The sequence below is a fragment of the Convolutriloba macropyga genome, chromosome 5 (genome assembly GCF_964194025.1).
Source record: "Convolutriloba macropyga chromosome 5, txConMacr16.3, whole genome shotgun sequence".
Classification (NCBI taxonomy): domain Eukaryota; kingdom Metazoa; phylum Xenacoelomorpha; order Acoela; family Convolutidae; genus Convolutriloba; species Convolutriloba macropyga.
This window is the reverse complement of record NC_134472.1, coordinates 62,663,137-62,679,050: the sequence shown is the minus strand read 5'-3', so window position 1 is coordinate 62,679,050 and position 15,914 is coordinate 62,663,137. Positions and strand designations below refer to the sequence as shown.

The window sequence follows — 15,914 nt, the reverse complement described above, 5'->3', positions numbered from 1 at the left end:
TCTCTGAATGAAAAATGGCGCAGGCCAATTGTGCGCTTAATTGTAGCAAGAAGTTGAGCCACTGTATCAAAGGTTCCTGGCATAAAACTAAATTGCTGTCGACTATAGGGTCTAGAATTAACATTGGCTCCCGAAGAAATCTTTTGGGAATCTTCAAAGTCTTTTAAGTTGTACGCAATTAGATTTCCGTTTACTATGTTTTCTATTTTTGTTGGGAATATGATTTCACTTAGCGCCACTCTCCAATCACCTGCAAGTTGATTTTCGTCATTGAAAAAATTCCGAAATGATTCAAGTGTATTTGAATCAAATATTTCCATTGAAGCTGATGAAACAACGTGAACTGTAAACTCGTCTTCAAACCGGTTGTTGGACATTTTAAACAAGAGGGAGCCTGACAAGTTGTAATTCTGGTTGGTAAAATTTTCCTTGAGTTGGTTCCTTGTCTGCGTCGTCTAAGGTGTATGTTGGTGGGCTTAATGTTGGTATTCCCGTTATTTCAAAGACTTCGTCTGTGAATGATTGCATATAACTTTTCCTGAATGCTTTATCTTTTTTAACTACTCTCACAAAGTCTCCAATGTAAAACTTGGGCTTCTGAGTTGAGCTTGTTTGTGCTGCCAATGACACTAGTCGTGGCACATCCGTTTTTGTAACTTTGTTAGGAGCAATTTTTGTTATTCGATTGACTCTTGAATTGATTGTTTTCACAAATTGGTCTAATTGGTCAATGTAGCTATAGGTCCACTTTTCTTCAAGATACCGATGAATTTAATGTTCCTCTCTGCAAAAGCTGACTTTTTTCGCTAAAGGTACTATATAAATGAATTCCACGTTTGGTACACAATTGTTTGAATGCTCCAAGAAATTCCGTACCATCGTCAAGCCATACTTTTTCGGGCTGTTTGTTTTTGATCATCTTTTTGAATGCTTCAGCTGCTTCGGTTGCATACTTTGTTTTCATTGGTTCCACTCGTAATTATCTTGACAAACAATCAACCGCTACTAGAAGATACTTTATATTGCGGTTATACTTTGCCAGTTTATCAACGTGTGCCAAATCCAGAGACCAAATTTCGTTTATGTCTTTTACAAAAACTTTAAGCCTGGGAAATTTTAATCGAATTGAACGGTACTTTGTGAAAGACGGCTTTGTCTCCAAATAGGACTGAATTTTGCCTAGAGGGATCTTGCTTTGCGTCTGTAACCGCTTTATGCTTCCATACGATGCTGGTCCTTTTAAATAAAACTGATCCAATTTTTTTACTTCAGGAAAAGAAAGACCACATCTTCTGACTGGTCTCTTCTTTGTCTGTCGTTTGGTCCGGTTCTTATCTTTTTTGGGTTGGTTTCGAGCCACTGTGTTGTTCTCTACTAGAGAAGAGCTCTTGCCGACTGGGTTGTTCTCTACTTGGGAAAAACTCTTGTTCACTTTCAGACGAGGCTTCCAAGATTTGCTTGGCATGTGTATTTGTTACAAGATGAGGTGAGATATTAAGAGCAATTAAAATTTTGGAAATTTTTTTCAATGTCAATTTTTTTAGTTGGTTGCTGCAGATTGTACAGAAATGTTGAAGCTTTAATGCCCAGTCTTTCTTTATTTACGTGAAGAACGTCGTTCGACTCTACAGTTACTGTTTCAGATTGGTTAATCAAGTCAATTATGATGTTTGATCTTTTGATTTGGTTTTTATGCATAAAATCTAGCTCTAACAATATGGAGTCGAAATCTTTGCTTTTTTGTTTTTTCACTACTGGTTCAATCTCGCTGTCTTCGCTCATGGGTTCTGTCTTTTCCTCTTCTGCTGTTTCAATAATTTTGTCTGCAGTCTCAACTGGTTCAACTGCTTCCTCTGGTTTTTCCATTGAGTCCGACTGGTTTCTTTGCAAAAGAGACAGCTGTGCAGCTTTCTGTTTATAAAGGGGATTGTCCAAAACTTCGTTTTTTACCGGTTGATGTGAAGCAAAAATTCGTTTTGGAATTAAAATGAATTCTTCGGTGTGCATTACGATTTGGTCAAATAACGATAACAAGCGAAACCAACAGTTTTGACCAAATCTGTTTCTCTAGCAAAAAGTTGCCTCTTTTTCAAACTTGTTTGTCTAGACAATAGTTTTCTGAATGATTTTTCATAACCTTGCAAAAAACTTTTTCGTATTGGAACATTACCATTGACAATGTTGAGCAAACATTCGCAAAGGAACTTAATGAAATGATTTGGAGCTCTCTCTATCTTCTCTTTTAGTTTTGTATCCGATATGTTTAGCAGCCGCCCCAGCATACAAACTTCTTTCTCTCTCATCGCTTAAACTTGTAATAACGGCTTTAGCTAATGGCAGATAAAAAATTGGTGGTCCTGGAGGAACAATATTTGAACAGTAGCGCAAGATGTCTGATGTTTTGGGATACAAATCAATTAATAAATGGCCAGACGGTTCTTTAGTTGCCAGCTCATAGCTTTCTTTTAAAAATTGAGAGTTATTCAACTGTCTACCAATAAAAGTAATCTGTTGTGTGTCACGTGGTGATTTAAACAATATGATATGTGTTGTATTTAGATCAATTGTTCTGGACCATCTGCTTTGCTGGAACAAATTGTGTTTAACATAAATTACACTGATGTTTCTGTGTCGCCCTGCGGTTGCTAATTTTGAAAATTCTTTGTCATTAAAAATTTCTTCACATGAGTCATCGAACACAAGGAGGCAGTTGTCTAACTCTGAAATGAGTTCAAAATTAGAGAATTTTTTAAAATGTATGTTCAGTTTATTCTCTAACGATTGGAATTTTGGCTGATCATGCTGATAAAAATAATAAATTGTTTGAAATTCTGGGAAAAAAGTGCCAACTAATAACATTTTGAAAATGAGCTCAGTTTTCCCGCAACAAGATGGCCCGCAAACAGCCATGAACAACCGGTCAGAGGTGGAAATAATTTTATTCATAACTTTGGATTTGGAAGAGCGTATCCAACTGTACAAGAGAAAAGTGAAAACCAAAATGTGGATTCTTCACAGTCGAGACTGAAAAAAACCAACTTGGCGAGAGACACAGTTATAAGAAAAATTATTATTAAGATATGTGTAAAGTATACAACCTCTGATCGAGGCAATCTCGAATTGCAAAACCTCCAAGATCGTCTTTCTTGGTGGTCAGCGTCAAAAACCATGTCAGTTATGCCTCCGCCCGAATCTAGTTGATCTTCGGTTTGACTCATTTTGAAACAAAATTATTCAAAAAATGAATTGCTTTTCAAGAATGTTACATAATTATTCAACAATAAAAAAATTCATACAAATCATATCCAGAGTCGTTCTCTCCTTGTTTGTAAGTGATTGTATAGTTTGCATTCATCGAATCTTGTTTATCTCTAAAAACAATTGACTCTACATTGTTCTCTTTAATCAGCTGCTTGATTTCATCGGGAAGAGTCTCATCGTCCAGAGACATCAGAATTGGCACTGCAAGCTTCTATTTCAGCACCAGCACACACGATCTGCTGTTTTCTCAAAACTGTTTGCCCTCTTGTGTCAATTTTTTCTTCCTTGATAAGAGTAACCGTTAACTGATTTTCAGGCGTTATGCAACTGTAAACTGTCAAATGTGGAGACAAATTCACTTGAAGTAGAGACGGAGCTGGTTTCTCCAACCGACGATTCATTCGTCAGTCACTGGTAAAAGAGTTTTGCCTTCTTATTGGCACAATGCTTGCTTCTTTGTCGTTTTGGGCAACTCAATGCATGTAATTTACAAACTGGTGTCTCCCGATATAATTTCAAGTGTTCAATTTTTGGGCAAAAAAAAGTTTCCAAGTTGATAACGTTCCTCTGTAACAGCTGCCGTAAAGTTTCCGTTTTTTCTAATCCTTTTGCGTAAAAATCAGAAAAGGGAAATCGAAGAACTATACTTTGAAAAATCTGTTGCAAATAATGATAAGGGTACTCTCCTGTCTCCCACGAGAGACCATGAAGGAATTTAGATACCCACAGGAAAGATCTTTGCTCACTCGAAGAAAGTATGTTAAATGAGTTTGGAGGTAAAAACGAAATTGTATCGTTGTAATTTTTGGTAGATACCGCAAGTTCTTTTATTATAAATCCAGATTTTTTACTTCTAAAGCCTTCAAAATCAAGAACAACTGCTCCAGATTTCAACATTCCAGCAAATTGAATAAACTATTTTTGAAGGATTTTACGTATAAACAAAAAGCAATTCCAGTCACATGACCAAGGTACTCATTTGTGACTGAACAAGGTAATACGTAGGAATAGCCTGGACCCTTTTCACTATATTCATATACAAAACCGGAAGCGTCGTGAAGTATCGCATGCAGTCTCAAAATTTTGAACGATTTAAAATATTTGTCGAGGGCTGAATTGTCGATGCCAATCAAACCACAATAAGGTCGTAGTTTCAAAGCTATATCTGAATCAATCTCAGGATCCAAATGAAGACAAGTAGCTAAAAAGTATAAAAACCGTTCACCGTATTGTGAATATTCTTTTTCGATTTCCTTATAAGTTTCGTGAATACTCTTCAAATCAACTGTAGCAATTGTAGCCATATGATTTTATGAACACTCACTCAAAAATGACTCTAGCCAGGCTTTTCCACCCAAATCAACCTACATGCCAATTTACATGTATCACGCACGGCCGTTGTTTTACATGTAGCGCCGCCAAGGATAACCCCCTATTATCACACGTATTAATTCGAAGGATAACCCCCCCCTATCTTAGTACCCTATTATCTTACTACTTGCGTCTGAAAATGTTTTATCTCAAATTTCAACTGCATGTACTTAGTGAATGGGTATAATTGGTTGAATGCTGCCGTGCGCCCCAAAAAGCTTTTATTTAGGTGCTGTCTTTTTTACAATCCAAAGAATTTGTTTTCTCTTTGTGCTCCGTTTTGTTTTTAAAAACCACACCGCGATAGCTTGCTGTTATTAGCTTTCTCTTGGTTTTTATTTCGTCAAGATTTTCGTAACGACGATATGACGTAACAATCACATCTGCTTTATGTTCAGTTATTCATCCAATTTCAACCGAGTTTTGTGCTCGACGTCATTTTTCACTCTTAGTTGAGCGAGTTTTTTATTCATTCTCAACTTTTTGGTCACACTTGACTTACCTCGCTCTTAAAAATGACTTCCTCACTCCTGAATTTGACTTCTTTAATTTAAAGAGATAAGGTCAAGTGAATGTGTGCCACTCTTAATGAAGGTTATCTGATATCAGCTATTAGAGGCAGCAATAACTTATTCAGATTCTTAATCAAATTAAAACATCTCAGCATTTAATAAACGGATTTCTTTTTGTCTGTTTCCTTTACTGCCTTTTTGACTCTAGATCTACGAAGCTATTGCGGCTGTTTTCTGGCAATCTGCCAGCTAAATTTCAAGATGTTTGCACATTTTCCATGATCTTAGGCTTTCACAACCGTATAAATAGGTAGAGCCCAACGGGTTTCATTAGAGGCGCTAAATTGGCTTTCGCTGTCTTTCAAGTGCTTAGTGTGCTTCAAGTTCACAATGTGCTGAAGCTGCAAGGAGGACTAAATTCAAGGTGAGAAGGTAATATTTGAGACCCAATCTGTGAAGTTTTTCATTTTTTGAGTTTTTAGATACGTCTTAAAGTGACGTCGGTTACATAAAGGTTTTTTTTGGCCAGCTGTAACTTTTTTCATGTTGACAGTAGCTTTTGCAATTTTTTTCAACCTGTTTGTCTTTTTTGATGTTTCCTGATTTTCATGGGAGAAGGAGGGGTAAGGAAGATGTGATTAATTGACGGATTTTAGTGCTGTAAAATTGGTTGTGAGGTTAATAATTTTCAATCACTTATAAAGGAAATTTTTTCAGTCTTGCATTTTTTTCAGTTTTACCTGTGAGTCTGCAGGTAAGTTGATTTTTGTTTTTTGACAGGAAGGGCTTTTGGTTTGAATACAAGTTTTTGGTTTAAATTTTTGGTAAAGTTTTTGATTGGTGGCTATTCATCTAGGGGCGAATTAAACGTTCTAAAGTCTTGCATATGGGCTATTTTGCTAATTGTTGCTTCTTATACTTCCAGTTATGTCCGTGATAGCCCTAGAGGAATTCTGTCGTTGATTGTAATAACTAGTTGGTTTTGAAGACATTATTGCCACAGATTGTAAAGATTTGAGAGTCAATTTTGCCAAAAATTTTTTCATGTTTCTTTGACAATTGTTTATCAATTTATCGTTAGTTCATTTCGCAAAGCCAATTGAGTTTCGAGCTTTAATTTGTTTCTCGAGTAATTTTTACGTACTCAATGTTGCTTTAGGAGACATAGCTATCAGTAAATCTTAAGTGCCAAGCGATATTTTTGTTAGCACTACAGCTTCCTATTAATGCGTTTATTGTTTTCGGATTTATTATTAGTGCTTCAACACAAATAATATTAACAATTTGTGTGCTAATTTAGATATTTTGCGCCAATTTTGTGATTCTTCTCTTTTTAGTTTTTAATTTGAAAATAATCTGCTGGTCAAGTTAATATTTTCATTTGATCTATTCAAAATGTTTTACCTAAGTTAAGAATATCACGATTGATTTCGGACGTACCTCATTATTTCATTTTCATTATTTCGACTGAATGGAGGTGAAATTCGTCCGCGCATTGTATTTCGCAATTTGAATATAGTCAAGCTCGAAAGAGCAAAATAAATAATAAAGCACGGATAAATCGATAAAGCCCGGTCATTAGGTCACGGTTCATTAAGGTATTTGGTTCATTAGAGTGATTGCTAGCCGGCAGTAGTTCTAAACTTAGCTGTTAGTTTAAAAGCTGCAATAAAGTTGATGTGTAATCATCTAGTGAAACTACGCACCATATTAGAACGCATTTTTAAAGTAGAAATGGTGTCAATTTGTATTTTACCTTTGGTATGTTTCAATGGCGGTGGCCTTCAAAGGGGTCAACGGCGGCCATTTTCCGGTAATCTGCTTGCTATGCTCAATTGTGAAGGCAAGAAAACGTTGAATGAAGAAAAATGTGCAATTTGATGTGTTAGAAGATTGTCCGAACGCACATTGCCGATCCACCATGTAAAAAATGCGCTTTTATCAGAATGCAGCTATTTGAATTTGAAACAATGCCATAAATATCAGTTTTATTTAGTACTACAAATTTTGACGAATGGCAAAATATGGAAACGGAGTGTCATATTGGGTCGTTTTATATCATAACGACGATTTCAAGAGGCTTCGAGTGTAGCAGGTCTGATCAATGTAAACAGGTGTGTTGTTTTTGACTGAGTGTATTACAGGAGGGGAGCATAAGCATGACACAGAAGGTAGTGGAGGAGGCAGCAATGGGAGTGAAATTGATGAGAGGGATGAAGAGATGAGGGCAAACAGAGTGATAGGACTGTCATTGGTGACTGGGTTCGTGTTCATGCTATTCGTAGACCACATATCAGCCGGATCACACTCACACGGACCCGCACCGCACTCACATTCCACAGGTTGATTCGCATAAGCCTAACAACGATTGTGTGATTCTTATTTCCTGTGTATTGTTAACAGCTGCCAGAATAAAGGTCGTTGTGAATACTCCGTGAATTTCAGTTAGCGCTCCTTTTTTACGATTCAAGGAGTTTGAACTGTATTTGGGTGCTGTCTTTTAAGATCTGTTCACCCATTTTCATGATTTTTGAAGTTAAATTGAAGCGATGATTTTGGTCATTCCGAAACAGGAAGTGGAGCGAAAAGCTAGTGGTTTTGTGGCGTGAAATTTTTTTCATTCTAATTTTAAAGCACAAGTGAAGAAATGGTGTTTGGACAAAAAGTTGCTTTCGCGTTAGTGTTTTTTTGTTCACATGCGGAAATTTGACATGATTTTCACTGTTTTTTTATTGAATTTTATTCTAAATAGTTTTTCCAATCCATTCATGGTCCAATCTAGGTCTAGCTTTTGTGTTTAGACAATGGATATTCTTTGAATTGTTTCGCGACTTGTCCTGCTATATTTTTTATTTCGTCGGACAAAAATTTGTTTCGTCGGCAACTGAACACAATCAGTATCGAATCAGTCATCCGCACAAGAACACCACAATCCACCCTCCTCCACCTCGCGGCACCTAATGCTAGCTTCCCTAAGCCCCATTTGGATACTTTAAGCTTCCCTAAGCCCCAAAGCCAACGTTAGTCGGTTATGATTAATAGTTGCGATAGCTGAGCAAAGCTATTATTGGCCTTCTGTTTTTATTTTGTTTCATCGTCAAGATTTTTGCTACGCTCACTTCAAATCTGCTTTCACTTTAAAAAAAAATTTTCGTAAAGAAAGTTTGCAGCAATATATTGGTCGTGCGATTTTAAATGCGTTTTTCGTTTGACCGATTTTTCGTCTGACGCTTTGACTTTTCGAGTGACTTCTACCACGATTGACTTCTTGATTTTTGCTTGATATAAATAGCTCTCATTCAATGTTTAAGCCGCTAAACTTGCTTGACTGCAATTTACTTTAATCCAATGGGGTTCAATTATCTGAAATGTAGTCTGTAATAAGCTCATTTTAAGTCCCTCAGTGACCTTATAACCCTTCCCTGGCTTAATTAATGGGTCCTGATTGAAACCCCGCCTGTCGTTTGCGAGCATATCGGCTGACAGTAGTCGCTTATGTTTCAATGATGCAACTTAGATTGAATTGTGTGAGTGCTGCATTTGTCCAAAGCAAATTTAGTTCACATTCAGTTTGGTCAAAAGTGACTCTCCTTTCTCTCAAAAAGTGATTCTCCTAACTCTAAAAAAGACGTTCAGTTACTTATTGAACGTGTTATGGTGAGCTGAGTATATTTCTAATTGAACCTTGTTTGAGGCAGATTGCTTGAGGAAACTGTACATGTTGAAAAAATTATGACTAAATATGACATCTCGTCAATTATAAAGAGAAAATTGAAAAAATTATTTCGGAATTCTTCCAGCTATATTTTTTGACTTTTTTGTTACTACCTATTAAATTGTTTTTACTTCAAATACAATTTGATCATTATAATTAAAACTTTTTTATTTGCTCGAATGAGAAACAATTATTATAAACGTCTCGTTTTAAAAAATTTTTGGCTGGACCGTTCTGGCCTTCTCTTCTAGAGTAATCTTTGACTTCTCAAGTTACTTTTTCATGCACTTCTTTATTTTTTAGTGATTAATAGCCGCACAGCGATAGCTGGGGCTATTATTGGCCTTCTCTTGATTTTTTACAATTCAAAGAATTTGAATTGTATTGGGGCGCTGTCTTTTTTTTTAAAGATCTGTTCACACATTTTCATGATTTTTGAAGTCAAATTGGAGTAGTGATTTTGGTCACGCCGAAAGAGGAAATGGAGCGAAAAAGCGAGTGGTTTTGCGGCGTGAATTTTTTTGCTCTAATTTTAAAGTAGAGTGCGAAAATGGTGTTTGAACAAAAATTCGGTTTCTCGGTAGTGGTTTTTTGTTCACATGCGGCAATTTCACTCTGATTTTTACTGTTTTTTCGATTTTTTGGATCGGATTTTTTTCTAAATGGTTTTCCCGATCCATTCACAGCTCATTCTAGGCCTAGTTTTTTGTTTGAATTAAATTTTCATTTCTCGCTAGTTGTTTTTTTGTTCACATGCGGCATTTTGACATTGATTTTTTGTTTTTTTTCTTATTTTTTGATCTGATTTTTTTAAAAATGGTTTTCTCAATTCACTTATAGTCCATTCTAGGTCTAATTTTTCTGTTTAGTCAATGAAAATTCTTTGAATTGTACGTCAGGACTTGTCCTGCTATGTTTTTTTCGTCGTCATGATTTTTGTTACGACCATATGACGTCACAGCCACTTTTTGTTCATTCGTTCATGCAATTTTAACTGAATTGCATGTGTGACGATATTTTTCGCTCTTAGTGGAGCGAGTTTTTTTGTTCATGCGCGTGATTAAATTTTTGGTCACGCTTGACTTACCTCTCTCTCAAAAATGACTTCCTCACTTTGAAATTGACTTTATTTATTTTAATTCAAAGAGATAAGGTCAAATGGGTGTGTCACTCTAAATGAAGGTTATTTGAGATATGCTAATAGAGGCAGCAATAACTTATACAGATTTTTAATCAAAATATAACAGATCAGCCTGCAATGAAAAGACGAATTTTTTTGGTCTGTCTTTTTTACTGTTTTTTTAGACTGCCGATCTACGAATCTATTGCGGCTATTTTCTGGCAATCTGCCAGCTATGTTTTCAATTGCTCTCACTCCGAAATAAAGGTTCTTGTTCAAGGAAAACCGATTGCTAGAGACTCGATGACAAGTCCCTGATAGTCGAGTGGTTAACACTCCGTCGAGGTGACGGAATCGGACTCAGGACATCGGGTTGAGCCGGCGGTTGTTTTCGCACCCATAAAGAAAAATTGATCGAGGCTACAGCCCCTGAATTAATTTGCGCCGCCTGTCATTTGAGAGCAATTTTTCCGACGTTAGTCGGTTTATGTTTAATTGCTCTCAAATGAAGTTTGTAGCAATTGTATTAGTCCTGTTGGTCTTTTTAATGCAATTTTTCGCTTGACTGATTTTTCGTCTGACCCTCTTCTCTTAGAGTTCTCTTAGAGCCTTTCATCTCACTAGTCTCCAAGTAAGCGATTCACAGAAATTGTTTTGGAGACTTATGGTGTAAGGGCGGGTCTAAGAGGTCGACCCACCCCCAGCTGCGCTCACATTCCGCGCCTTCAATTAAGTTAAAGGTAACCCCTTTAAACCGTCGGCTATGTTCTACTCAATTTCTTGCGTGACGTTATTTTTAACACTTATTGGTGTAGCTTTTTTTAAATTCAATTATATATTTTTTTGAATCAGCACAAATGAATACAGCGTGACATACCTCGTTCTCAAAATGATATTTCGTAATGTTTAATCAACTTAAGCATGCTTTACTAGGACTAATTAAGGTTAATTGAGAATGACTAAATTTTCATGAAGATAATTTCAGAGCAGCGTTACACTACGTAACCCTAAATCAACTGTAAATTAAAAGCAAAGTCTTTGGACAGGAACCAAGTTGATTCAAAATTTGATTCTTTTATGGATATTTTGACTAGTACTACGAAGCTATTCTCTGGCAGGTGACGTACAACTATGCTGATGTAATACTATGCCGATTATAAGAGTGCCGAAAGTTAATTCAATTTTTCACCCGATAAATTTTAAACCAATCAAGTCACTTTAACTGAAATGGGCACAAAATTTCTGAACCAATCACAATGCAGTTGTGAGATTTTGGATTGTATTATTTATTAGGACAAGATAATTGGAGGGAGAAAATTTTAAAAGAAACAATGATAATTGCGGACCACGGCCATGCTTCAGCGGCCCGTGGGACTTGATAAGAATCTATCACAACCGACTACTGACCAGTTGATGGCCCCCACCTGTCGTTCGAGAGCAATTCATCTGAAGTTTGTCGGTTTATGTGTTCTTAGAAGCAGATAGTTTTTACATTAATTCGTTCGTTTTTGAATTTGCGTTTTTGATCATCACTTTTGAGCCAGCTTGAAGGTTTATGTGTGAAGAATTTTTGACCTGTCACACTCGAAAATACTACCTTATCGATTCAAATGATGTGATGTTTCAATTGTTATGTGTTAACTTGACGAACGGCCATTGCCGGCATCTGAACTAAGCCCAGGACTTAATTTTTTTTCTTTTACTCGAAATTTTTGCCTGGAACTTTTTTTTGAACGAGCTTTTTGGTGAGAGATCTTATCTCCGTGTGACTAATGAAAGTTGCACTCCAAATCCAAATCTTAATGTTTAGTAATCAACATACTATCTAGTTATAGTTAGTTTGCTTAGACTCTGAGTCTCAACACAAAAGCGAAGGAGGCAATGGTGGAAATGGAAACAGCAGATCAAGAGTCAAACTAACCACCACTCTTGGGCTACTGGTACATGCTGCAGGTAAAATAAATAGTTTTAATCATCACTTTTACCTAACCTCACGGATGCATGAGTTTTCAATGGGCTGGGCTTATTTGAACCTGGTAAATTTCAAGGAAAAATTGGCCAGAGCTACGGTTTTCGAAATTGTAGTGAATTTGTTTTTCATGTATGTCCAATGCACTGTGCCCTTTGGTACACGGCTTTAGTTTTTTTGTGAAAGTATTATCAGATTGAAAAATAACCCCTGATTGCACCACTAATAATTATTTGTGGTTTTCAATAGCCGCGAAGCGATAGCGGCTTTTATTGGGGACATCGTGGTTTTTACAACTCAAAGAATTTGAATTGTATTGGGGCGCTGTCTTTTTCACACATTTTTATGATTTCTGAAGTCAAATTTGAGTGGTGATTTTGGTCACGCCGAAACAGGAAATGGAGCAAAAAAGTGAGTGGTTTTGCGGTGTGAAATTTTTCCGCTCTAATTTTAAAGTAGAAAGAGGAAACGGTGTTTGAACAAAAAAATCGCTTTCTCGCTAGTGGTTTTTTTGTTCACATGCGGCAATTTCACTTTGATTTTTACTGTTTTTTTTCGATTTTTTGGATCGGATTTTGTTTCTAAATGGTTTTCCCAATGCATTAATAGTTTTTCTAGGCCTATTTTTTTCTTTGAACTAACTTTCAATTTCTCGCTAGTGTTTTTTTGTTCACATGCGGCATTTTGACATTGATTTTCTGCTTTTTTTTAAAATTTTTCTATCTGATTTTTTAGGGATGGTTTTTCTAATTCACTCGTAGTCCGTTCTGGGTCTAGTTTTTCGTTTAGTCAATGAAAATTCTTTGAATTGTACGTCAGAACTTGTCCTGCTATGTTTTTACAATTCAAAGAAATTGAATTGTATTGGGGCGCTGTTTTTTTAAGATGTGTTCACACATTTTTCAATGACTTTGATCTTTCAAAACGGGATAAACAGGTAATGCCCAGCGGGTATTAAGTTCCATTAGAGGCCCAAAGTGAGCTTCAGTAGTCCTAAAAGTGCTTAGAGTGGTGTAGCTGCTGGGATGGCCTTAATTAAAGGTTAAAAGGTCATTTTTAGGAGTTTTTGGGCTCAAAATGTTGCAATTTTTTTTCCTGTTGTATGATTTTTTTGTTTTAGTTTTACGTTGAAGTTTTTGAAAAATGATGAAGACCTTTTTCGAGACAAAATAACTTTTTATGGCCATCTTATGAGCTATCTGTTTTGGTACTACAAAAACAAACATGCAAAATGATACTAATTTTTTTCAAGTTTTTTTGTCATTGGTTCAAGTTTTTCCCGCTTCAGGGGCCAGGAAATATCCTTTGTTGTTTGACAATAGAGCAGTGAAATGTTTCTAGTAATTTTGGATTGGTTTTCAATATTTTAATGCCTCGAAATTTGAAATTTTTCATACAAAATTTGCAATTTTTTCAATGTTTCCTGAGGTTTTTTGTCAATTTTTGATATTTGTCCATTCTCAAGTGCCAGAAAACCTATTCCACGGTCTGATAAAAAGTTACTGCATGGTTGTTTGTTGCAATGGATTTGTTATCAACAATTTAGCTTTTCGAATTTTAGAAATTTTTTGATAAAATTTGCAATAAAATTTTTTTTAAAACATTTGTCTTATATTCAGTTTTTTTCCTCAGTAGCCAGCTAACCTCGTCCAGGGTTTAATAATATGTTATTAGATAGCTGCTTGGAGGCAATTGAACGGTTTTCAACATTTTAATAGAACGAATTTCTATTTGAAATTTGAGATTTTTATAAAAATTTTTGCCTATCGATCTTTGAGCCAGTTAATTTTTTAATGATTGGAATTGGGTTATTGATTAACCTCTAGAGACACAGAAATGATTCTGAAGATACTAATATCACAATTTCAGTAAATTTTTATTAAATTTTGCAATTGATTTCATTTTTATTTTTCGGTCAATTTTGAGTTAATCGATCTTCAAGGGCCAATGAATTTTTTCAGGTCATGCAGATTTATTACTGGACCGATTTCAAAAACAAAAAATGGTCTTGAAAATATTCTTGAAACATGTTTTTTTAAAGGGATGAAACTTGGACTAAGGGAAAAAGCTTCAAGAGTTTCAGTAATGAATATATTTTTGTTCAGTTTGTCTGATTGTTTTAGTTTCTCAATTTTTTGAGCTAATTTTGTTTGTGTTTTGGCTGGTTTTGTTCAATTGATCTTCTGTTCAGGTAGAGTACTTTTCCATTTCTTAATTTTTTCAGCATTCTTTGAATTGTATTTCAGGACTTGACCTGCTATGTTTTTTTAATTCGTCGTCTCCATCGATGATTCTTACAATCTGACTTCTTGGAGTTGACTTTTTGAATGACTTCAGTGACTTCGACTGCTTTGCAGTTAAAATTTTTGTGCTTGGCGTCATTTCTGCTTTTAGGTCATTTGCGTGACTTTCCTCACTCAAAAAAATGACTTCTGAACTAACTTATGGAACTTTAAATTTTATGAACATTTACTAGTTGAAGATCAGTAGTATGCATCTAAGGAGTGCCAAGCTTATATGCCGTAATTCTTGAGTCTTAATTTTGAGTTTTTGATTTCGATTATCGTTTTTGAAAAACTCATTTAGGGCTTTTTCCTTATAGGCCGTATGTGACAAAATTGACAGTCCAAATAAAAAAAACACATTGAATTACCATTAAGTTATTAACAGCAAACAACTAAATGGGCTGTGTAGGTCAGAGTATAAATGAAATCAACTAAATATATTACGGTTTAAATTGAGACAGTGGTACTATGGAAGTTTTCCATGATGCCTTGCCTTACGACGCATTATTCGAGTTTTGTTTAAATAAATGAAAGAAAAACATTTTAAGATGCTTCTTTTGAACTATTGGTCTTGCATCCGTTTCAATTAAGTTTTTAAAAAACTCACGTTAAGAAATTTATTATGAAGGTTAAGAAATTTATTATGAAGCCGATATTCAGGATAGTGTTCTAGTGCACATGAGTTTATTTTGTGATTGAAGAGATTTTATATTGAGTTTTTTTGGTTCGCTGGCTGTAGCGTAGATTTGGTGTTGGTAAGTGTAGTTTTTTCGAAAATCGGAAGCTGGTTACTGGTAATTTTCATAAAGTAATTTAGTACTTTGTATTCCAAGAAAAATTTTATTGGCAGAGTTTGATGTTTTAGATCAGAAGAACTGTCGTATTTTTTGCGATTGAAGCACGTCTTTACAGCCCAGCTTAATTGTTTCTGCAAAGTAATAAAGAAATTGTTTTTTGAGCTGGTCAGTAAAAGGCCTGAGTAGTGTAAGTGACTTATCACTAAGGCGTTCAGGAGTAGTCTCGTCTGCTCAGGGAACTGGCGTGAAATACGTTTAATGTTTTTATCCCATTAGCCATTTTGTGTAATACGTGTTTTAATTCTTCTTTAAAGTTTAATGTGCAATCAAGATAAATTCCGAGGTATTTTACGCAATTGACGTTTGTTATTTTGTTATTACCAATTAACAGATTGTTTCTTCTAGATTTGATTTTTGAGAATGTAATAAATTCAGTTTTTGAGTGATTGAGCATTAGACCGTGTTTTCGTAATATTCAGATATATTTCTTAAGGATTGTTCCAGAGTATATGTTGCTAATTTTAGGTCCGTATTGTATGTAAGAATGATAGTATCATCGGCGTATTGATTTATTTTTGTATTAGTAGTTATTTGTTTGTTCAAGTCATTAATGTACAGGTTAAAAGAAGGGGACCCAATATATTTCCCTCTGGGACACCCTGATATAACCCAATCCATTCGGATTCCACATGATTCACTATGGTTTTTTGCAGCCTGTGTGATAGATAACTTTCTATAAGGTTTAGGGCTTTTTTGGAAAATCCCAATTCATGCAGTTTATGAAGAAGGATCTTGTGATTTATCGAATCGAAAGCTTTAGACAAATCTAGTAAAGAAGTATTTATATGGTACCTAATAGTTTCAGTACAACAAACGAGGGCGTC

At 35.4% G+C, this 15,914-nt stretch overlaps 1 protein-coding gene across 1 annotated transcript in view; it reads left to right on the top strand.

Annotated features, from left to right (window-relative positions):
• LOC142339532 (zinc transporter ZIP9-like) overlaps positions 1-15,914 on the top strand; it is a 55,479-nt gene that overhangs the window by 19,917 nt on the left and 19,648 nt on the right. The window contains exons 4-5 of the mRNA XM_075389637.1: positions 7,289-7,486; positions 11,828-11,932. Coding sequence (XP_075245752.1) covers positions 7,289-7,486; positions 11,828-11,932 — 303 coding nt within the window. The remainder of the gene's footprint in view (positions 1-7,288; positions 7,487-11,827; positions 11,933-15,914) is intronic.